Consider the following 26,085-nt stretch of genomic DNA (forward strand, 5'->3'; position numbering starts at 1 on the left):
GTAGATTTTAATTTAGACACTTTACAAACAAACAAATATGCTTATATACAACCTTTCTGGAATATATCCATTGGGCAAGGCCCCAAACAGAAAAAAGTATCACAGGATATACCAAGAAAGGTTACTTTAAAATAAATAACTATGTTATTAAAAATACTACCCTTGTTAAAAAGTGCCCAAATTAGTCTTTGTTATAATTAATAAGAATTATGGCTTCAGAGATAATGGAATACAAAGTCCTTTGTATATATATACATTTGTGAGGAGTCATAAAAGAGTGTCAACTTACAATGTACACCGTTACTAAATATACATACAATTCAAAATCCCTATTTTCTTACACGGCAATGGTTAAAGTGTGACTATTCAATTTACTTAATCTCTTAATTATAGGCTTTCAAATAAAAGTAAAATCCTTTTATTAAAGACAGATATGAAAGTAAGTGTAAGTGATTAGTACTTTCATTATTCTTTAATATATTAATTCTCCCTATTTAAAGGTTTTTTAAACATTGTACAAAATCATATGTATAGACCCATAGGCAAAAATCTCAAAAATGGAAGAAGGAATATAAATCAAAATGAAGTAACAACAAAGAACGAAAATCTTTTTCCCCCCAACTGTGCAAATTAAAGGAACAGTTATTTCCCTATAGTATATCTTCTCTGAACAACATGCATTTAAGATGGGTAATTCAGGAAGATAACTAACTGAAAGTATAAACCCAGATGAAATGCCTTTTTCTTTTGTGAGGTAGGTGAACATCAGTCTAAATATTCTAATTTTGAAAGCCAAAGTTCCTACTTTTAGCACATTTCTAAGTTACCATGGTTAGCTGAAGAACTAAAAGGGGAAAAGAATTAAGAGCCAGAAGACTGAGTCTTGTGAGAAGAATCAACCTATAAATTCAATTTGCCTTAAATTGATAATTACTAAATGGCCAAAAAATACAAGAATGGTAAATAATTTACCTTTCTCAATTGGGAAAATACACAATATAAATCAACATAACTAGCAAGTGATGTCAACTTAAAAAAAAAATCCTTAAACTGTGCAAGAATATCCATTTGTAAGTACTCCGTTAATGAAATAAGAAAGATTTGATGTATTAAGGAAGCAGGCTTAAACAATTCTAGGTTCCCATACCATTCCTTTTTTTTTTTTTTTAATGTATTTTACTTATAAGGGAGTAGAAATCTATTCTGGAATCACAATCTAACAAAAAAAGGAACCTAATCATCACATTTACATTAAAAAATTAGTATCTTTCTTCACAGTGAAATATTTTTTAAAATATGAAACTATTTTAAAAGATCCATATATACACAGAGTAAAAGAACACACAATTAAAAATTAAATAAATGTGCCTAATGACATTTCTTAATGGATTCCCTAAAAAACAGTGTCAACTTCTCCTAGGTTGCATTTCGTTTTTTACAAAGCTCAAAGTAGGCCTTAGATCTTAGAAATCCATGTAACACACAAACACTCTACTTATCATACTCACAGGCTTTAGTTTTTCTTCCTCATTAGTCAATACTACATAGTTTTTCTCTTGAAAACCTGAAAGGCTTCTTCTTACTCACTGGTCATGTTATCAGATCTGACACGTCAGTAACGATCCACACTTTAATCTTCTCCAGCCAGCTCTTCACACTGCCCAGAACTTACTGTGCATTACAGGTGATACTTCTTACAGCAGATGTTGATTATGGTCCCAAAGCACAAGTGATGCTCCCAAAGGAGTTTAGAACCCCTAACAACATCACCTGCTTCTTTTTATATCCAGAGATGCATGTGATTTGTTTTGAACAACTAATGATTTCAAGAAAGATTACACAGGCGAGCTCTTTTCATGAGATTGCCTGACAGAAGCTTATTCTCTCAGAATACTGCAGCAAATATAGATTGTATGATTCTCTCAGGAAAAAAAAGAAATGCTTTTATATAATTTTTCTCTGTGGCGCAGTTTAGTTTACCCTTCTGTTAGAGCAAACTGCTGGAAAAACTGGTTCTTAGGTTTCTAATGGCGCAGCATTAACATAGTGAATGATTCACGGATGTTCTTAACATTCAGGAGTAACACGGAAGGCTAGCAATGCAGCCCAGGTCCAGAGCTGATGAATGGTGCAGTGCTGCTGTTGTCATAGCAACCGAGGGGTGGGGGAAAGCAGCACCATATAAGGAGCTGTGACATGGATTCTGGGAACAATTTATATTAAAAAGCTGTAAGCTCCTCATGCCTTAAAGCTAACCCCTCTCTTACTAACTCCTCCTCAGATTTTTCTGTTCTGAATTCCTAAGACAGAAGTGTGTGAATAAATATTGCAAAATACAGTAACTAAGTAGACACCAAAAAAAAAAAAAAAAAACCACATACCGTGGTAACTAAAAAGATTAATAACACTTTATTAAGCTAACATGTGCCTGTGGTATCTTCATAATTTTCTGGGTTAAATGGTAAAATCAGACAGTGATAAGTAAAGAACTGTCTAGAATGTGATAGCAGAAAATTTATTTTTAAACAGTTAGAGATACTAAAAACTTGACTAAATGTCTTTCATTCAGATGGTAGCTTCAAAGACACCAAAACTAGAGAACCATCAACTGACTGATATGGAAGCAATGATATTAATTTCAAAAATAGGCAGACTACCTCCTATATTACTTCTAGAAGCAGAAAGATTCAAAAGACACTACTCCCTGAAAATGCCCATAGCCTTTACTTATGATCAAGGAAATCCCTTTTGTCAATCACTGGTGAGACAGGGTTACTGTTCTACCCCATGCTTCTGGAGGCCTTTCCCTACTGGCCCTGGAGAACCTTTCTCGTGACAGATTCTCCTGTGAGAATCTAGGAATCCAGGAGAGTCCCTTCCCTTCCAGTGGACAGAAGGAGTGTCAAAAAAGAATCGTGGAAGGAGAAAACTAGGGAAAGTGTCAATGCATGAATTGAGCAGTGGTTATGTTACTTTCCCTGCAGTACTTTAGATGTAGCTCTGAGCCAAGCTTCATTAGGCTTCTGGAGCATGATCCACTGGTGTTATCCATCTACTTAGATAGGGCAATTCTACATGAAATTGTTCTGTATCATATGGATGCATGCTTCCTTCCCAGCACAGTGTATTTAATGAAATGTTAAGATGTAAAATAAAGCAAAACAATTAGGTAAAACATTTATTACAATGTTCTTATGTGGGCAGCATTGCCAGTATAATAATTCTGGTATAGTTATATATTTGTTAGTTACAGATTTATGATATTTTAATCTTCATAAATGATAATAACCTCAGTACAATGTGAATGAAAAAGACTGCAATTTAATAGAAAGGACACACCCGGGACACCTGGGTGGCTCAGTCTGTTAAGCATCTGCCTTCAGCTCAGGTCATGATCCCAGGGTCCTGGGACTGAGTCCTGCATCAGGCTCCTTGCTCAGGGGGGGAGCCTGCTTCTCCGTCTGCTGCGCCCCGCCTGCCTGTGCTCGTGCTTTCTCTGGCAAATAAACAAATAAAATCTTTGAAGAAAAAAAAAAAGAAAAGAAAAAGAAAGGACACACTCTTGTCTTCTGACTGTAGTTGTAATAATGGCTTAGTTGCTTACAAGACGTAACCCTGGTAAGTCACCTAATTCCAATACTCAAACTCAGCAGTAAAGTCTGAATAATAACATATTTTCTACTTCTTCCTAAAGCAACTATAGAAATAAAACAAAATAACATAATGTAAAGCCTTGAAATTCTAAAAATCTATGTTATCTTATTTAAAAATACCTAATTAAGCAAAACAGTGAAGATAAAAAGGGAAAATAGATTTCAGGCTAGTTTTTATGTTTGATTGAATGTATGGTCTCATCACACTGCACATATTTGTTGCAAGGAGCCATTTTATTTTAAAATTACAGTAAACAAAGATGTTCTGGACTAATGTTAAAGGATTATTTAAGATAATCATGCAAAAGTCATTCCACTACCCCAATATGACTTATTCATGTCTTTAGAAAATTATAACTTGGAGATAAAGAAGAATAAGCAATTTTGATAGAATGGTAATACTAAACAATGTGCAAAGTGAGAAACTTGTTTCAAATTACTTTCAATTACTTTTTATCTCACCTAACTAGAAAACTGTAGGGTAAGCCTAAAAACAAGCATTTATGTTAGATTTAAAAATTCCAGACAGCATACCTCAAATTCTGTTTCCTTGATAATCTAAACTCTTCCCTCTAGTAAAGTTTTAAAATCAAATATTGTCTTGCCACAATAGTTATTTCTGTGAGAAATTCGTTTTAGTTGTTACGTTTAGAATACAAAGAACTCAAGACCTTTAGGAAAAAGAGGGCAAGTCCATGTCTGTCCCAAATCAAGTTGAGCTGATCCATGCATTAGAAGGATTCTAGAATAATTTTGTAAAAAAAAATGCAAACTTTGACAAATAATCACTTTCCACTGACATTCATTTTAATGTTGTTTATGCTCTATAGGAGCTGATCGGGAAGTGGACATGGTTGAGGTACTTTAAAAGACAAAATACACAGGTTTTATTTTGTTTTTATAAAAATGGCCTTAATTTAAGAGTAGAGAGAGATTTAAGGTGCTAAACTATTTCCTTGGCTACTAATTTTTAACTCCCTTATGCTTAATTTAGGTAAACCATTCTACAACTTACACAGAGTTTTATATTATTTTTATTCTTTTTTCAATCTTCCCCCTTTATAAGCTTCCTCTAAGGAGTAATCATCAGCGCTGAACTCTGCAGTGTTTAAAGGTAGGGTAATACTTATGAAGAGATGAATACACGAAATCCTCCCCACCCCACATAAGTAAGAAAGTATCCATCCTACTTTCTATAGCAATTCAAGCTTTGGTCAGATTCCATTCCTTTCCTTTCTTTCTTTCCTTCCTTCTTTCCTTCCTTCCTCTCTTTTTTTAAAGTAGATTCCACGCCCAGCATGGAGCCCAACACAGGGCTTGAACTCAAGACCCTGAAATGAGATCAAGAGTTGGATGCTTAACCAACTGAGCCCCCCAGGCACCCTTCCAGCTTTGGCCAGATTTATAATGTTGGGTTTTTCCTTTCTTACGAATGACTACTGCTCCAGACTCGAACTTCAATTTGCAACAGTACGATGGTGACTAAGAGAAGAGAAAGAAATATATTCCTAAACACCACATAATGTGGCCTCTACACATAAGACAACTATTCATCTGGTGGTCAGTAAAAGGGTAAGATAAACTGGCAGGTTGGACATACTGAAAAGCAGTGTTTAATGAATGCCATGAATGATATTTCAAGGATCTCTGAGGATAATTTTCATTATATGCGGTTTTTACTTGATATGTTGACTCTATTACCTAAATCCCTGAATAAAATTTCCCAAATGTGTGATGCTATTTCTAAATTATAATCTCAACTTCTGAAAAAGATCATTTGATGGCAGGTGGCTCATTCAAAAATTTTTTTATTGATGAGTAGAACGTAAAAGAGCATATTAAGCTACAAGATATTCATATCAAATCTCCTTCCTCTCACTTAATTCATTAAGCGAATCTGAATTTATGAAATTCACTAAATGATATAGATGTATATATAATTTTTAAAATTTAATCACTTGAGAAGCCAGAAATATTGACTTAACCAGAAAGGGAGAGAGGGAAAACATAGATGTTGAATCAACTCTGTTATATATCAGGACACTGATTATGTTGTCTAACCAAAACAGATCATTCATACACATAGACAATTCCAAATGGCCATATCTCTTATTTTTAATGCAGCCAGGGACATGAAAGAATAAATGACAACAAGATGATGCATTTATAATAAAGAAAATGTCCTTTGGAACATTCTGCCCTCTGGTGTTTAAAATGTTCATCAGAGAGGGAGTATTCTGTTATGCCACATTTTTATTACTTTTGTGGGCTGATACATCAATTTGGGCACATAATTTTCTACAATGAGAAAAAAACATTGTTATTATAATGGCAATATATATTCTGTGCTAAGCTTTCTATTATCCCGTACTATAATTTATTTCTTGTTTGGAGAGTCACTAAGAGCATTTCTTTTGAATCGTGGATATTTACTTATTTGTCTTTCACAATGCTTTGTGACTGAGAAGTATTCCTGATGACCAATACTATTTAGTCTTTACATTCAACATTTGACACTTTCTGAACTGCTTACATTCCACACTAGGTAGACAGATAAACAAGTAAGGAGATAGGGTCAATTAAGCATAAACACAGACTTTCTAGGAACTGTGGCATAAAATTGTGGTGCTTTTTCTGGGGAAGATCACAGAAGGCATGGACAATGAAGATTTTTTTTTCCTATAACCTCCACAGTATTTGCCACATTTAAAAATGATATCTGGGGTGCCTGGCTCAGTTGGCAGAGTGTGCAACTCTTGATCTCGGGGTTTTGAGTTTGAGCCCCACGTTGGGCGTAGAGATTATTTAAAAATAAAATCTTAAAAAAAAATGAAAGTGATATCCAACTCTTAGAACCACCATACAGCTGCTAAAAAGGATATCAGAGATTATTAACCAAGTGATTGCCAACTTTTCCACCTATCAGGATTCCTTTTATTATTTTCTCTGTTTATACAGACTTAACATTTTGAAAGATTTTATGTATCAAAAATTTTATTAACTTAAACAAAGACATAATAACTATTTACTGAAGTCTCAAATGTGAATTGATCATAGTAAGGTGATATAATTTCATCCAAAGCAAAGTAAGCTAGCCCATGTAATTTTATGACCAGTAAACATGTATTTTCCTTGAGGCTTTTTAAAATACTGATTATATCCAGGATATGATGCCGAATGTTACGGAGCTTAATGGTGGTAAGGATAATGATATTTCAAAGTACGTAACTGGGACACCTGGGTGGCTCAGTCAGTTAAGCATCCAACTCTTGATTTCAGCTCAGATAATGACCTCAGGGTCCTGGGACCAAGCAACCCCTCGAGCTCCACACTGAGTGGGGAGTCTGCTTAGGATTCTCTCTCTCCCTCTGCCCCTCCCCCAACTAACTAATTAAATAAATAAAATCTTAAAAAAAAAAGTAACTGTCGAATCATATTTACGTTTTATAATAGTAAGTGCTAGGCACATAGAGAAACTCTACAAACATTTCCGTATTCCTCTCAGCCCTACGGTATTATTATTCTTACTGTACATATAAGGAAACAGAAGCTCAAAAAGAGTTAATCTATTCAGATATACAGCTTACAAATGAATGAGTATGGAATTTTAAACTGTTTTTTTGTCTAAGAGAGCCTGGCTCTTGACCAGTATGGCACTACCCGTTCTTCCAGGCCTAGAGTTCTGAGCCTTAATTCCGCCTCATTATAGATATATCTATACCTTTATTCCATAAAGATCTGCCGAAAACACTACTTTATGGTGTGTTGTCTTTGTTAAACATCTTTCTTGATGTTGACCACATGCCCTCCTAGAACTCTGCCTGTTATCTGCTCCTATATTCCCTTCCCTTGGATTAATAGGGTCCACCCCCTTCCTGGGACACACAATTACTTATTGCTGGTCACCCTAATATTCAGGGTCTGTTTAGGTCTCCACTTAGTGATTGCTACCAGACTGCATCTTACTAAATTGCCTTCTCCACCTCAGATCCTAGGTGTCTCTGGTTTGACCCTTCAGTGGGCTACCACTCTAATAGAAATGCTAGATAAAGTCAAATCTACACTTCATATTTTATGCAAGCAGATTTCTTTAAAAAAAATGCAGAGAAAAGAAGCTATGAGCTAATGGCCAGTAATTTTAAGAGGGAATATAGCTTGAGAGTACAGGTTAAAAATTAATAAGTAATTTATACAACCACAAATGTATGGAAAAATACAAAGAAATAAATATGGCCATACCAGGAATTTTCTGATAAAGACAGATCTGTGTCCAAAAAAGAAATATACAAAGAGAGAAGGACACAGTCAAAAATGAAGAGTGGAAAACCCTCTGATTATATTGTCAAGGAAGAAGAGAGCCTAAGCTGAGAAGAGCTTTGTTTCTAAGACAGCATAAAGGATTGTTGGGATATTTTTAGAATAAAAACATGGACAAGGGAAGGCCAGATCCAGTGCATGAAAAAGAGAACAAAGGAAATGATTCTGTTATAAGCTTCCATTTATTAATCAGCTGCTATGAGCTAAACTCTATGTTCTTGACATACATAATATCTTACTCAATTCATGCAATACACTGTGAGGCAGAAATAATAAAAATGATAATAATAATACAGATAAACAAACTTGCTCAGAGTAGATAAGTGACTTGACCAAGTCATACAGCTAATACGTGGCAGAATCAGGGCTTGAACTCAAGTATAACTGACTCCAAAGTTTGCCATGCTTAACAACATCCTGCCTCCAACCAAGAGACATAGAATAATTACTCCGGCTTAGTTTCCTTTAATCTTCTCCATCAAGGAAAATATATTTAAACTAAACAGGGTAGAATAAACGTTAAGAATTACTGAAGTGTACATTATGACTTATGAAGTTATAAAAAACATATACTTAAAATCCACACCCACACAGTTGACATTTGAGTTCTAAAAGAACATGAGGATAGGAACATGAAAATACTAACAGCAGTCTTTGCAAAACCATACAGAAAATTAGGAGGGCTACAGACTAGATAGTGGCAATATATGGATATGAAACAATTTATATAAAATCTTTACAAACGGAGAAACACTAAATAAGGGCTCAGAAGGAAAAGTAATTCCAAAATAATCTCATGTCCATTTTGATATAGACACAAGGGAAATAACATAGATGTAGTGCCATCTTGATACTGGACAGGCCTTAAATGAAGTTCTGTAAGCTAGAGAAAAGTAGATCTGAAAGTTGCTTTCCAGGATATTAATGACTGCCATGGGAAATAGTGTAGAGTTTCTCTATGTGCCTAGCACTTACCCCAAACACCAGGCAGTACTAGGACTAATGGGTAGGAGCAACAGAACAGCAGATTTCCATCCATGTAAATTAGAATACTGACAGTTAAAACTATTCAACAAAGGAACAGGCTATGCTACAAAGTAGGAAGTTTGCCCAGAAGCTGTTGACTATCCACTTAAATTGCTCTGAAAACTAAATTTGCTCCCATATGTAAAGTACTTAATATTGTCTGGAACATAGAAACAGCTCAATTCACATTATCTATTATTACTATTACTATTAGTTAAATGTTTAGTAAAACTTGCTTGTAAAATCATCTGTGCCTGCTAACTCTTAGGGATCTTTGATTTCTATGGTAATGGGCCTAGACATATTTTTGTCAATTACAGTTTGTTTTCTTCCATGTCCTCTAGTTTTTTTTTTTAAGGTATGTATGTATGTATGATCAAGTAATCTCTACACCCAATGTGGGCCTCAACTCACGACCCCAAGATCAAGAGTCATTCACTCTACCAACTGAGCCAGCCAGGCACCACAATTTCCTCTAGTTTTTATTTATTTTGCTATAAAGCTGCATAACTATATTCTCTTATAATAAGAAAACATTATCAGTGACTATTTCATTTCTTATTCTATGTATTACATATATTACTTATCTTTCCTCTCTCCTCTCTTTTTCACTTTGATCATTCCTGTCAAAGAGTTTTCTATTTTCTTAGTCTTTCCAATAAACTTGCTTGTGTCTTCACTGATCAAGAGTTTTTTTGTTTTTAATTTTATTCATTTCTGCTTTTAATTTTGGTTATTTCTTTTATATTTACTTGGTCTTCTATCTCCTTGAGTTAAATGATTAATAAAATTACTTTCAGTATTTGTTTTCGAATAATAGCATTCAAGCATATAGAAATATACATAAATGCACACTGGAAAAAAGAAAAACTGAATCAATTGTATGTATGGTGTGTAAAACTTTCTGAAGATATAAACCATTTTTTTAAAAGATTTTATTTATTTATTTGAGAGAGAGAGAATGAAAGAGACAGAGCACATGAGAGGGGGGAGGGTCAGAGGGCAAAGTAGACTCCCTGCTGAGCAGGGAGTCGGATGTGGGACTCGATCCAGGGACTCCAGGATCATGACCTGAGCCAAAGGCAGTCGCTTAACCAACTGAGCCACCCAGGCGCCCTATAAACCATGTTTTATTTCAACTAAAATTAAATAGAAATATCACATGATCCAGTAATTTCACTACTGGGTATTTACCTAAAGAAAATGAAAACACTAATTCAAAAAGATATATGTATCCCTCTGTTTACTGCAGCTTTATTTACAACAGCCATGATATAGAAGCAACTCAAGTGTCCACTGATATGATAGATGACCATTAAAAAAAAAAATGAGATCTTGCCAGTTGCAACAACATGGATGGACCCGGAGTATTATGCTAAGTGAAGTAAGTAGAGAAAGACAATACCATATGATTTCATTGATATGTAGACTCTAAAACACAAAACAAATGAATAAACAAACAAAAACCAAAAACAGATCCATAAATACAGAAAACAAACTGATGGTTGGCAAAGGTGAGGGGGTAGTAAAAGGATGAGTAAAATGGGTGAAGGGGAGTGGGAGATACAGGCTTCCAGTTATGGAAAGAATAAGTCATGGGGATAAAAGATACAGCAAGGGAATACAGTCAATGGTACCACAGTAATGATTATGGTGACAGATGGTAACTACACTTGTGGTGAGCACAGCATAATGTACAGACTTGTCAAATCACTATGTTGGACACCTGAAACTAATGTAACATTGTGTGTCTATACTTCAATCAAAAAAATCAACTATAATAATCAGAACATTCTGATAAACACATCAAAAATAATATGAATTGCCAAAAATTTTATAATATAAAAATATTATTAAACATTTAATAGAAAAATAACATGTCCATACCTGCAATTTATGAACTAAGGCAAATGTAGAAGTAGAAAAATGTTAATATTACCTTTTGGATGATTTCAAAAGGGCTACTTTTAAAGAAATTCATTTCAGCACTTATATTACCACTATCTTAATAATAAATCATTGTAATATAATCGCTAAAAAGAACCTGTACTGTGATAGTTTAAAAGTTACTTGAATTATAAAGTAAAATCATCTACAAAACTATATTTGTGCTAATTAGAATGATAAAAATTGCATCAACCTTTAAACTATGAAATACTTCAAATCACCAATAGAGACTAATTATTAATCCCCAAGCACCAGAGCAGTACTAAGAAGTACATAAAGAATACAAAAGACTATATTATCAGTTATTAGTTAACACCACTCACATCACTGAGAAGACCTACAAGAAATATTAAAAGACTTTCTATTTAAATAGATTAAGTCATCACTGATACATTCATACAGCTCGCAAAGACTCACTAAGTTGGATGTCTTTTCTTGAATATCACTCTGATTGGATGTGTCATTTTTTTTTTTTTTGGATATTTCATTCATTAACAGAGTAGAAAGTATGAAACTATTAAGTTCAAGAGCAATGTGAAGACTACTGTGGCAAACACTATAAGCTGGTTTACTCAACCTCTTCCAACTTGTGTTCCTATGCTACTATGGCTAGAAAGCCAAAAAATCTACATTTCTCAGATTCCCTTGAGTTATGGTACAGATATGTAGCCTACGGTTTTACCAGTAGGATGTACCTACCCTCCCACACCTTCAATGACAAAGTAAGAGAATGCCATATACCAGGTCAACAGGTTTAGTGATGTGATTTCTAAGTCCACATCATTAAGTTAAAACTAGAAGGAGATGAAGAACTGTAATAGGTAAATATACAGTTGTAAAAACCGACAAAAGAGTCTGTGATTAAAGGAGAGAACAGAAAAACTATACTGGTTTGGGTACATGGTGTAGGAGCAAACTGCTACATCTCCAATAGGTCACCTAAGATATATTAGAGTCTAGTTTGGCTTTTCATGTTCATAGTAACAACTCCAAGTCATCAAGAAAAGGTTAAATTGAACATTTAAGTAAATAACACATTTTTTAAAAAGATCCTCTTCGAAAATGTGGGTTTTGTGCGTGTATGTTGTGTTTTTTTTTTTTTTTTTTAGTGATCTGAAGAGAGAAATCCTTACAAACAATTATCTACAGTAACTCCTCAGGGCAGTGGTTCTCAAACTTTAGTGAGCAAAACAGACTGCTAAAAATAGAGATCTTTGGGCTCCAGATGTAATGAGCTGGAATCTGTGAAGTGAGGTTGATTAGGTAAATTTGGATACTCAGAAATTCACATTTTTCAAAGAATTCCTCCCACTATTTCTAATGCAAGTGGTCTAGGGACCACACAGTGAGAAACACTGTCCATAAGCATTTTACTTAGGTGAAGATTTTACTATTGTACTGAAGTCACAAATTTGATCTCCCTCTTTTTTTGTGTGTGTGAATGTGTGTGTGTTGGAGAAGGTGCATAAAATTAGAAGAAAAGTATCAATTACTCAACATGTATATGCCAGGCTGTGTATATAGGCCTCACTTCATTTTAACAGTAATCATGTGAAGGTAAGTTACCACGTTTTTGTATCAGAGGAAACCAAAGAAAGCATAAATTAACGAACATACTTTGTATAACACAACGAGAAAGAGGCAATGCTGGGATTCAGCTTTAGTTTAAGAGCAAAGCCCATGTATTTCCATTATACTGTGGTTCGAACGGATGAGGAGGCTTTAAAGGTGGACCAATGGGCTTTTCACACTTGTTTCAATCCTACAAAAACACCACTGCCCATCCATTTAGTTCCTTGAAGCCAAACATACTAATACAGTTATTCCAAGTGTCAAATTCATTTGCTTTTCCTTTTTAAGGATTTCATTTATTCACTCTATTAGACAGATGGAGAGAGAGAGAACAGGGGAAGGAGCAGAAGGAGAAGGACAAGCAGACTCCGAGCTGAGCACAGAGCCCCAAGCAGGACTCAATCCTATGACCTTGAGATCATGAACCACACTGAAACCAAGAGCCGGATGCTTAATTGACTGAGCCACCCAGGCACCCCTCATTTGCTTTTTCTATAATAAGGTATAAGTTTTTGCATGTGAGAAAGGCTCCATATACAAATCTTCTAACCTGAGAGAAACAAAACCACTTCATAAGAAAAATGTAAATAATTTGTTATTTTGGTCCCTTCGCCATTAAGGAACATTGTGGCAGTTTTGCAAACTTTCCCTAGTAGTGGTTGAATAGGGGCAGGAAGATAGGACTACTATATTTCAATGAAATATATACAATGATACTACAGCTGCTATAAATAATCTTACTATAAATAAATACTACAATACTATAAATAATAGTTCTACTCTATATGAGTGACTTCCATTCAGTCATGAAAATAATCAGTAAAATAGTTATTTTCTTTTTTTTTTTAAAGATTTTATTTATTTATTTGAGAGAGCGAGAATGAGAGAGAGAGAGTACATGAGAGGGGGGAGGGTCAGAGGGAGAAGCAGACTCCCTGCTGAGCAGGGAGCCCGATGCGGGACTTGATCCCGGGACTCCAGGATCATGACCTGAGCCGAAGGCAGTCGCTTAACCAACTGAGCCACCCAGGCGCCCTAAAATAGTTATTTTCTTACATACAAATTCTTAGGTTAAGTTCTTACAAAATCTAAAAAGAGACTTAATTATGTTGTAAATCCAGCACATGTAAATATCACAAAAGGATTCTTTATTTGATAATACATGTCAACTTTTAGTTGCTCAAAATACATATACTGATAAAGATGCTCTCCTTGCGCTGTGAATTGTGTAAGACTGATGAATCACAGACCTGTACCCCTGAAACAAATAATACATTATATGTTAATTAAAAAAAGACTCTCTCCTTGACTAAACTTTGTCAGGCTCCTCTGAGCTCCTTTCTACTGTGACTCCTCCTTGAGCCTTATCCTGAAGCCTGAAGTCTAGCTCAGGAGCAGCAGGGATCCTGCTAAGTCCGTTTAGTGAGAATCCCTCCACCCTCTTCGGATCACCCTGGTCAATTCTGCAAGAGTCCTGTTAAACTGGTTTTAGAAATAGTACCCATACCCTTGATGTCTCCCTCTTTGTAGTTTTCCATCCACCTTGCTGCCCTCCTCACCTTGCTCTTTGGCTATAAATCCTCAGCTTTCTTTACTGCATTTAGTATTGAGCCCAGTTCTACACTAAGGTCTCTCTTCTCCATTGCAATAGTGCCTCAATATTACCCACTGTCCAGCTCTGGTTTTAACAATACTGGCTGATGGTAACTGAAATTACATAAATTGAATTAAGTAACAACCCCTTAACATTCTGTACTTTTGGTTTGGAAAACTACAGGGACAGCAATGGAAGTAAGAGCCCCCTTTCTCTACTCCTGCCACTGGGTAAACCTTGGAATTTACAACAGCATAATCTTGAACCCATAAAACTAGAGAATCTGAATTAGAAACAGTAATGAGGTCCAGACCTAGTTTAATTAGTACTATCATTCCAAAGAGCTTAAAAGTCTTCATATACATTTTCTCATTTAACCTTAAAAAAATAGAGATTCTGGGGCTCCAGATTTAATGAGACAGAATCTCTGAAGTGAGGTTGATTAGATAAATCTGGATACTCAGAGATCTGCATTTTCCAAAGAAGTATTCCAAGTATTCTAATGTGAATGGTCTAGGGACCACACGGTGAGATATTTGGTAAGATACTTTATACATATGGAAATTAAAATAGAAATATTTAACATTAGCAATGATGGAAATTAGACTACTATATATATATATATACACACACTATAGTTTTTACTATAATAAAATTCACTATATCTTGAATTCTAATATTTTTCCTAAAATTGCAAGATATTTACTCACGCTTCAGAATCTTGAGTACATTGCAATGAATCACTATGAAGTCTAATCTCTATACACTTTATATTTTCAAATTGGCTTTTCAATAGTTTTCTCAAGACTAATTTCCATTTTATCCAAGATAATAAATGAGAAGAAAAGTAACACTGATACAATGTTTATTATATATTAGGTTTTAAGAAATCTTATTCATTCTTCACAGGAACTCCGTAATTTTTTCTAACAATAAAATTCACTAAAGTATATCTTGAATTCCAGTGCTTCCAAAAATTGCAAGATAATTATGTGAAAAATGTATAAGTACACTAAAATATATCAGAATATGTAGACTAATATTACGTATAGGCTGTTTTTAATGTCAAAATAGCTTTAAATCTTTTTCCCAGGATGTATCATAAACAAGTCAATGATTCTTTTTTACCCATGATGAAAATAATATTTTGGCTATAGCTAGCATCTAAAGTAACTAGGCTGTAGCATGATCAGATGGGTTATTGTGACTTATTTACCATCTAAATTGGACTGCCACAGTCATTCCAATCTATGTAGCAAATACTTTTTAAATCAGGGCAAAAAAAAAAAATTCTTAAAGACTAGCTAATAATCCATTGGATATTAGTATTTGAAGGTTACTCCTCAGAAAAGAAAAAGGGCTTACTTAAGGTAATTATGTAAATTACTTGAAGATCACCTTCCAAAGCCTCAGAACTCATATTTCATATAGCTGATGGAAAGTCACCCAAATCTCTTCTAGAATTATAATAAATGTGGCTAACATTTATTGACTACTTATTCTTTGTCAGATACTGTCTCATGAGCTTTATATGTACCAACTCATTCAGTTCTTGTAATAGTCCTATTATTTCTACTTTAGAAATAAGGAAAGTGAAGTACAAAGACTTTCAGCAAATTTGCTTAAGTTTACATAGTTAAGAAATGGCAGTCAAGGGCACCTGGGTGGCTCAGTTGGTTAAGCGACTGCCTTCAGCTCAGGTCATGATCCTGGAGTCCCAGGATTGAGTCCCACATCAGGCTCCCTGCTCAGAAGGGAGTCTGCTTCTCCCTCTGACCCTCCCCCCTCTCATGTGCTCTCTCTCTCTCATTCTCTCTCTCTCAAATAAATAAAATCTTAAAAAAAAAAAGAAATGGCAGTCAGGGTCCATTTTGTTATACTGCCTCATGAGACTTCAGATTTTACACGTGGTAGAAAATACAAACATTATAGAAAGGTACATAACAGAATTTGTCATCCCTCTCCCACTTTTGGGTTAGAGTTACTGTATCTCCACACCACCACCAAATGTATGTGCATGCACGTGTGTGTATGTGTGTGTGTGTCACACAAATGGATTACTATTAGTGATAAATATTTAGATTTTAGTTTTTACCATACATATGTATAGAGATATATATATATATACATGTTTCAAGCTTGTTCAAGTTTATTTGTAAAATAAACTCTGTGCAAGGAAATTACTGTATCAAGGATTATGTACATTACAATTTTTTTAAAGATTTTATTTATTTGAGAGAGAGCACATGGACATGCAACCCAAGCTGAAATTACTGAATCAGAGGCTTAACCGGCTGAGCCACCTAGGCACCCTTGTGCATTACAACTTTGATACACACTATCAAACTGCCCTACAAAAAGGTTGCAATGATTTATACCTTACCAAAAATGTGAATACTCAAAATTTAACTTTTACTAAACTTACAGTATATATAATAGGCCAACAGTATAAATTCAGGTAAGTGTTGCATAAATGGACTATTGGCACTAATTATCTATATTTTAAGAAGTATGCTTGAGGGGCTTTGGGATATTATGAACAAGAACATCTTGAAAAGAGCACTAAGCAAGAATCTAGAGAACTGGGGCAATGCCATCACCACAGTAACAGGGGCCAACGGTATCTCTGCATACTCTCCTCTGGACCTCCCCAGTGCACAGCAATATCCAACTAAGTCAAATGAACCTTGAGGTCTGCACAACCTTAGGTCTTCTAGTTCTCCTTTGTTGCTTAGACCATTTGGCTGTATCTTCTTTCCTTGGAATAAAAAAGTCTTAATTGATAGACCAAATGGGTCGTCACCTACACTTGTGTGAAGGACTCAGATAAATATTTTAGAGGAGTACAAAGGTTCTATAATAAAAATGATAGGAAATGGTTAGTTATTCCTTCACTATATCTCACAAGGTAAAACAAAAAAAGATTTTCTTTTCACCACTCTATTAACTTATCAGAACTAAAGACAGATTTAAAGATCAGGAAAACACACAAGGTTAATGAACATAGCATACTTAGTCCCTCAGATGCCATTCTTTACACATTTGCCAACAAGATCTGATAAAAAGGTCAATCAGATCACATTACTTCCTATTCCGGCTCTGCTTAAAATCCTACAGTTAGGTTGCTTACCAGGACCTAAAAACCCTGGTTTCTGCCTACCTCCTCAACTGTTTTCTACTATCCTCCACTCTGACTTACTCTGCTAAAACCCCACTTGCCTTCTTCCCATTCCTTGAACACGCCAATGCTGCTTTCTGCCGTAGGACTTTTGTTCTAGCTGTTCCTCTGCCTAGAGGGCTCTGATCCCAGATCTTCCCATGACTGGTTTCTTTCAGTTATTCACATCTCCGCCGTTCAAATACCTCCTCTTCTGACTCTTCCTGATGACTCCACAGAAAGAAATCCTACCTCCACTCCACTCTCCCTCTATCCCATTTCCTATTTCATCACCCTCATATTATTTGTTACTATCTAAAATTGTTCACCACTCTATTAAGTGCATCTAGAGCAGTGATGGCATATTATGGGTCCTAAACAAATATATGCTGAACAATGAGGTGAAAAGCACAGAAAAATAATAAACTACTTTGACTATAGCAAACACAGGGTACTAAATATTAGAAATTCAGAAAGAAAACAGAATAAGATGACTATTCTGGTCCTACTTAGTTTGGTTGGTGATATGAATACAAGGAATATAAGGTAATCGAAGTTTAAATGTATGGAAATGGATAAATCAGTAAGTGCAGCCCTAATGGCTGGATTAAATTAATGCATTTTGTTAAAAACCATTCTCTGGAGGACATTTAACTTATGGTCAGCAAATCTTTCTCTATTCAACTTTCTTTTTAGTTATTCATAACAAAATATAATTAGGAAAGGAAAGATAACTCATAAATCTACTAACTAAGGTTTTAAATTTAAATTTCAAAGTAATCTCATTCTAGGTTAAACCAAAAAACTCTTATCATCTGCTTCACTTAGCAGAAAATTGGCCACAGGAAAATGTTCATAGCATCCTTTTTCAGGAGACAGATTTCTCTCATTCAGTAATTTCAAAATGCATCCTCAATCTTTAAATTCTTAGGCCTTTGACAGTCTCTTCAACAAATAAAATTGATAGCATTCAAATGCTTCAAACACTAAAAAATTAAAACACACATGTAATTAACCAAGCATACCTCTTATTACTGCTTCCCTGTCTCACCTCTGTGATATCAGTCATGTAACTGACTTTGTTATCGAATGTACTTATCTTTTAATAAAGTTCCCTATTTAAGTTGAAGCTTAAATTGGGATAGGCAAATGGGATAGGAACCTCAGGCAATCCAGTTCATTTCTGCAAGGAAACTGAACTTTTCTTGCTAACTCTTCCAATGTGTGGTAAATGAAGAACATCACCTGACAGCCATCTTATATTTGGTTAATTATATTTTCAGTAATCAACAATATCTTAAACTGCAAGAAAAAGGGGAGATTTCTAAGCAAAGAAATTTTATTCAAGTCCAACCACATAAAATTTATCCTGTTTTTAGATATCAGAGGGAATAAATATTTCAGTAAAATGTTACTAAGCTATTTTACTGATTTTTATTTAATGACCCAAGAATCAAAGTAGACTTTGACTCAGTTATCTGAAGAAGCCTAAAAACAATAAATATAAAAATGCCTTATGCCTTGTGGAACTAAAGAATAAAGAAATACTATTGTTTTCATGAAAATTATAAACATTGTAAAAATCTTCATTCAAAATAGACGGAAGAGTCCAGAAATTCCATTTTCCCTTCTCTCCTCCTGTTTTCTTTTGAATTGTCAAATGATAATCAAACCTCCCCACTGTCTAGCTCAGTGCCAGACATATAGTAAGCAGTTAATGTATCCTTCCTTTTGGAATGACTTAATTTCTTGCCCCTAATGACTCATAACCCACCATTACCAGTCAACTTAATGATACCAGCTATATATTGATAATGTTAAAAGAGACCTAAGAAAGTGGCCCAGGCTTACATATTTTCACATGTAAGTATCATTCAACATATTAAAATTTCTTCTCTGAAAAAGCTTAAAAGGACAAAAGCTCATTCAATAATTAAGACCCAGTTTCACACCTAATCACTTGATCTGAATGGGTAATACATACTGTGAGATCATATTAAAGTCAGTACAATCCACAACTTATGAATTATAGTTAATATCCCAAGAAGTTGGAGGAATGTACAATGGGAGAGGAAAATACCTAAATCAGCTTTTAGAAATAGATGTGAAATACACAGATTAGGATTAAAAACAGAAAACATGACTGATGTACCTTTGCTGAACTATGAAGCTCTATTATCCTAAAATTACAATATCTCCATCTGTTAATCTGACATGAACAAGCTGATAAATGAAATCAGAACAACAGTGTATTCTGGCAAAACTAGAAGTTTCCTGAAAGCCTAGAAAAATATGTCCACAACAGATGGATCACTTAGAAAATAAATACATCAATCTGTCAAATGGAGTACTATTCTAATCCCTAAATTAAAATCAGTAGGAGTTCCACTTTCCAAGAGTCTGTGACATTAGGAAGGCCAAAAAGGAAAAACCTAAAGATGCACATAAACATATCTGATATGACCTAAAGTGTCATACTGTTAGGTTTCCTGTTAAATATACTAAATTTAGGTAAAGTCCTTACCAGTTAACTTCTTCACAGGTTGGAGCCGAACACTGATAGACTGATGTGTGAGTAAGGGGGAGGATGGAAGAGAGCGAGACATGCCCTCCATAATCCGAATGTGCTGCATACCTTCACTCACTGGAAGTGGTGGAACGGCGTAGTCAGGCTCAAAAACACAGTCGCTTTCTGTGGAGATGCCACCTGTTAGGACAGAACAAAAGAGCTGATAAGAAAAGATTCTTCCTTCTCCATTAAAATGTACCTTTTAAGATAATTCAGAACATCATATACCCATGCTGATTTTCATGGTGAAAAGCCAAATAAGATATTTTCAACACCTACATTCATGTCTATACTTACTGGATGGACACTTAACAGCAGGTTTAGCACTAGGAAATTAAACATGGATAAAATGAGGTTCCTCCTTATAAGGGGCTCACTACCTCATGAATGATTCAGTCCCATAAAGAAATAATTATGGTACAATGCAGTAAGTGTTACAATTGGAGCACTGGTCTTCAGTTTTTTTCCCTGATAAGAAACATAAAAGAAGATATTCACCTGCCTGATAATCCAATACATGCAATTGCTAGTAGGATCACTCTAACTCTCTCTCTTACCCCCTTCTCCAAAAAAGTATGTGCGAATACAAGTAGGTAAGACTGACATTATTATATGGTAATTTTTTTTTGGTAAGATTTTATTTATTTGTCAGAGAGAGAGAGAGCACAAGCAGGGGAAGCAGCAGGCAGAGGGAGAAGCAGGCTCCCTGCTGAGCAAGGAGCCTGATGTGAGACTCGATCCCAAGGACCCTGGGATCATGACCCCAGCTGAAGGCAGACGCCCAACCGACTGAGTCACCCAGGTGCCCTATATGGTGATCTTTTAATCTGCTTTGATATTTAAAAAGATTAAGTTATATGCTATGTATTTCCACCTATATACTGTTGACTTCTATTTCCAATAATGGCAGATTATGCACTTCAGACCAACTTTTCCCTAAGAAAAACTAGAACTGTACATATGTTATAAAATTTTCCTGAAGGCACGGAAGAGTTAATAGCATGAGGAAGGATTACATAAAGAAAAAAAAAAAGACTGAAGCCTGGCATTTGGGGCTACTTTTTACTCAGTGGCATCCGAGAGGCTAAGAAGCTACTGACAGTTTTAAAGAGCTGGAAGGACAAATATTGAAATGCAGAGAAAAACCAAGATACAGAGTGGAAGCTGGTAAAACTCCAACACTTTTGTTTGGAAGCCCAAAGGGCTACACTCTAGGAGTAAGTATGAACCAAAGCTAGTCTGGCCTTTTACAGGAATAAAGCTCGGCTCCAAATGTCTACCACAAAATTCAATTAAGGCAATCTTGGATTGCTAATGCCTGCCAAAAACTAACACAAATCTTCTTAGAGGGAGACAATACTGGCATAGGTCTCAAATTACTTCCACAATTTTTCATACACAGTATCTGGCCCTTAATTGACAAAAACAAAGAGGTAAAACAATATCAAAAAAGTAAATCAGAAAGACCATTCAAAAGAGATAGTCTCACAAGGATACAGATTGTGGAGCAAAGAGGCACAGAATTTAAAGTAGTATACTTAATTAACATCAGAAAGATTAATAATTTGAAATAAATTTAACCAAGGAGGTGAAAGACCCATACACTGAAAACTCTAAGACACTGATGAAAGAAACTGAAGAATAAGTGGAAAGATATCCCAAGTTCAAGGACTAGAAGAATTAGTATTGTTAAAATGTCCATAAAACCCAGTCATCTATAGGTTCAATGGAACCCCTATCAAGATTCCAATAGCATTTTTTACAGAAGCAGAAAAAAGCAATTCTAAAATTTATATGAAATCACAAAAGACCCTAAGTAACCACAGAAATTCTGAGGGAGAGAAAAACAAACTAGGAGGCATCACACTTCCTAATTTCAAAGTATATTACAAAGCTATAATAATCAAAAGAATTTGGTGGTAGCGTAAAAAAAAAAAACAAAAAACAAAAAACACACAGACGAACAGAAGAGAACAGAAAGCCTAGAAATAAACCCATGCATACATGGTCAACTAATCTTTGACACAGGCACCAAGGATACACAACGGGGGAAATGACAGTCTCTTGAATAAACAGTGCTGGGAAAACTGAAAAGCCACATGCAAGAGAATGAAATTGGATCCCTATCTTATACTATATACAAAAATCAACTGAAAAATGGGTTAAAGACTTAAACATAGGACCTGATACCATAAAACTCCTAGACAAAAAGGAGAAAAACTCCTTGAAATTGGTCTTGGCAATGATTTTTTGAATTTGATACCAAAAGCACAGGCAACAAAACCAGGTTAGTAGGTGAGACTACATCAAATGGAAAGGTTTCTGCAAGCAAAGGAAACTACTGACAAAATGAAAAAGCAACCTAGGGAATTGGAGAAAATATTTGCAAACCATACATCCTTAGGGGTTAATATCGAAAATACATAAGAAACTCAATAGCAAAAAACAAACAACCTAATTATAAAATGGGCAAAAGATGTGAATGAACATTTTTCCAAAGTAGACATACAAACAGCCAACAGTTACACAAAAAGATGTTTAACATCACTAACGTTCGGGAAATGCAAATCAAAACCACTGTTAGGACAGCTATTCTCAAAAAGTCAAAAGATAACAAGTGTTGGCAATGATGTGGAGAAAAGGGATCCCTTCTGTTGGTGGCAATGTAAGCTGGTACAACCATTATGTAAAACAGCATGGAGGATCCTCAAAAAATTAAAAATAGAACTACCACATGACGGAACAATCCTACTTCTGAGTATATACCAAAAGGAAATAAAACTATCATCTCAAAGAGATATATGCACTCCTATGCTCACTGCAGCATTATTCACAGTAGCCATGATTTGGAAACAACCTCAGTGTCTGTCAAAAGATGAAGAAAATGTGATTTTACACAAACACACACACAGGTTATTTGTCCATAAGAGAGAAAGAAATTCTGCCACTTATAACAACATGGATGAACCTGGAAAACATTATGCTAAGTCAACTAAGCCAGACACAGAAAGACAAATACTGCATAATCTCACTTAGATGTGGAATCTAAAAAATAAAAAACTCACAGTAGAGAGAGGTGAATGGTGGTTACCTGGGCTAAGAGGATGGGGGAAAAAGAGAGATGTTGTTCAATAATTAAGTTCTGGAGACCTAATGGACAGCATGATGACTATAGCTAATAATAATAATACATGGTACACTTGAAATTTCCTGAGTAGAACTCAAGTGTTCTCACACACGCACAAAAAGGGTAATTGTGTGAAGTAACAGATATTTAATTAGTGTTATGGTGGTAATCATTTCACAATGTATACATTTATCAAAATAACATGTTATATACCTTAAATATATACAATCTGTATTTCTCAATCATACCTCAATAAGCCTGGGGGAAAAGAGTAGAAAATTTAAAAAAACAAGCACATGGTCTTACATGAAATGATGGTAATATGGTCTACACTGAGAAGTAAAATTAAAGCAAGTGTCTCACTTAAGGTTCCCAATTGTGTTATAGTTGTAATTTCATCATATGTAATTCTAACTCATTTAAAAAAAACTTACTGCAGTATATCATGTATTATAACATAACCAGTCTCTTATTAATGGCCACTTATGCAGCTCTTTCTATAGTATTTCTATAGATGATAAATATAGAATTACTGGGTCAAAGTGCTGAGAGTTTTCCCTGAGAAATACTGACTAAATTCTGTATTAAGTCTGTGTAGGGGAGCCTGGGTGTCTCAGTCAGTTGAATGGCCTACTCTTGTTTTGGCTCAGATCATGATCTCATGGGTCATGAGAGATCAAGCCCCATGTGGGGCTCCATGCTCAGTGGGGAGTCTGCTTGAAGATCCTCTCCCTCTGCCCCTCCTCCCACTCGCTTTATATCTCTTGTGCTCTCTCTGAAATAATAAATCTTTAAAAAAAAAAAGTCTGTGTCATGTTGCCTGTAAAAAAAGGGGGGGTAGTATGCTTAATATTTGGAGAAAATAAAAATTTAAAATTCCAGCTAAGAATTAAAATTATGAAAATAAAAACTCAACAGGTGAATTGAAAAACAGATTAGACAGAGATGAAGAGATAATTAGTAAACTGGAAGGTAAAATGTTTGTGCATCAAAAGTCACCATATCAAGAGTGTGAATGGGGGTGCCTGGGTGGCTCAGATGGTTAAGTGTCTGCCTTCGCCTCAGGTCATGATCTCAGGGTTCTGGAATCAAGTCCCACATCCTTGGGCTCCCTGCTTAGCAGGGAGTCAGCTTCCCCTGTTCCTCCTCCACCCCAACTTGTACACACGCACGCTCTCTATTTCAAAAAAAAAAAATGTGAAAAGACAACACCTAGAATGGCAGCACATATGTGCAAATCATTTATCTGAAGAGAGTCTAAAATCCAGACTATATAAAGAACTCCTACAACTCAAGAACAAAATGACAATGCAATTTAAAAATAAGCAAAAGACTTGAAGAGACCTTTCTCCAAAGAAGATATACAAATGTTGACAAAAAGCACATGAAAACGTACTCAGCATCATTAATCATTATGGAACTATAAATCAGAGTCATAGGGAGATATCACTTTATACCCAGTAGGATAGCAATTAAAAAAAAAAAAAAGATGACAAAAAAGTGTTACTGAGAATGTAGAGAAGTTAGTTAGAATCCTAATACATTGCTGGTGGGAATATAAGATGGTATAAGTGCTGTGTAAAACAGTTGCTGTTCCTCAAAAAGTTAAATACAGAATAACCCAGCCATCTGACTTCTGTGTATATACCCAAAAGCAATGAAAACAAGTTTCAAGCAAAAACCTGAACATGAATGTTCAAAGCAGCATTACTCACTATATCCAAAAGTGGAAACAACTAAAATGTTATGAACTGGTAAATGGATAAACAAAACATGGCATATTTATATAATAAAATATTATTTAGCAATAAAGAGAAGCTAGCCTGATTCATGCTACAATACTGATAAACCTTGAAAACATTACGTTTAAGTGAAAAAAACAGACACAAATGGTCACATGTATGATTCCATTTATATGAAATGTTCGGAATAGACAAATCTACAGAAAGAGTAGACTATGATTGCCAGGGACTACAAGGAGGGAGGAGTGAAGAGTGACTGCTTACTAGGTATAGGATTTCCTTTGGAGTGATGAATGCAGTAATGTTTGCACATTATAAATGTATTAAAAGCCACCAAATTGTATATTTTTAAATGGTGAGCTTTACCTCAATAAAAAAATTTTATGGAGATATTTACCACCTACTCACATATTTATTCAAACCAGATGCCTAGTAAACCATTGCTAATTTCTTCCTGACACATCCCTTCACAACAAACACATTAGAAGTTCTACAGATTATCAGTATAAACAGATTTCAAATCAGCTATGCTCTTTCCATTTCTCCTACCATTATCATTGTCTAGATCACTATTATTTTCCCCCAAAGTTCTGTTGATAGAAATACAGAATTTCTTCCTCATCCTTAAGCTTAGAAATTTTACCAAGATTTGTCTTAACTTTTTTCTTCTCATTAGTCTCTGGGTCCTTTCTTTTACTATGTTGACTAATTCTTCTCTTCCAACTAATCTTTTTTCTCTCTCTGGAACTATGATCAGATGGATACAGTATCTGCTAGACATATTTTTCAAGTCTCTTTCTCTCATAATAGATTTCTAATCTTTGGGCATTCATGAACAGACTTGAGACTGAATTATATGGAATTACAGTATTTTACAGGTTTACACACACAGAGTCATGCCATTAATGTAATTCCCCAGGAGGAATCCTTTTGTTGAGAAAAATCAGCATTAGATTTTTAAAAAGCAATATATCTAGAAGAATGCATGTGATTTAGTGAAGCATCCCTCTTCACTTGAAATGTTCCAATATTAAAACTTGGCTGATAATTTTAGAATCTAATAATACTCCTTAAGGAATAATACTGCAATTAGTCCAGTCTGGATGTCCTAGTTTACTTTTCTGCTTAAAAATATTTTCCTCCATCTTCTTTGTCCTATAAATTGTGCTTGAACTCATTTTAGCTAAAGAGGAAAAAACTAAAAATATATGCTTCAAGTAAAGAAAAGTACTGGTGAGCATTTACAGAATTTGGCTACATTAGCCAGTTTTTCTTGGTTAAGTAGCAACCTCAAAATCTCAGTAGTCTACAACATTTACTTTTCTCATGAGTCTGCAGATTCACTGTGGGTCAGCTGAGCTAAGCTGGGCTATCAGGTTCA

General features: G+C 34.9%; 1 protein-coding gene across 10 annotated transcripts in view; it reads right to left on the reverse strand.

Moving 5' to 3' along the window:
- TANC2 (tetratricopeptide repeat, ankyrin repeat and coiled-coil containing 2) overlaps nt 1-26,085 on the reverse strand; it is a 352,068-nt gene that overhangs the window by 200,914 nt on the left and 125,069 nt on the right. For 5 of the 10 annotated variants that reach the window (XM_073883063.1, XM_073883067.1, XM_073883066.1 and 2 more), the window contains exon 4: nt 19,791-19,973. In XM_073883063.1, the coding sequence (XP_073739164.1) occupies nt 19,791-19,973 (183 nt within the window). Of the gene's footprint in view, nt 1-1,508; nt 1,997-19,790; nt 19,974-26,085 lie in introns of those variants that run through there. The other 5 variants (XM_025890285.2, XM_073883069.1, XM_073883068.1 and 2 more) reach the window with 2 other exon arrangements.

The sequence above is a fragment of the Callorhinus ursinus genome, unplaced genomic scaffold (genome assembly GCF_003265705.2).
Source record: "Callorhinus ursinus isolate GAN/ISIS: 27379988/994484 unplaced genomic scaffold, GSC_fseal_2.0 scaffold50, whole genome shotgun sequence".
NCBI lineage: Eukaryota > Metazoa > Chordata > Mammalia > Carnivora > Otariidae > Callorhinus > Callorhinus ursinus.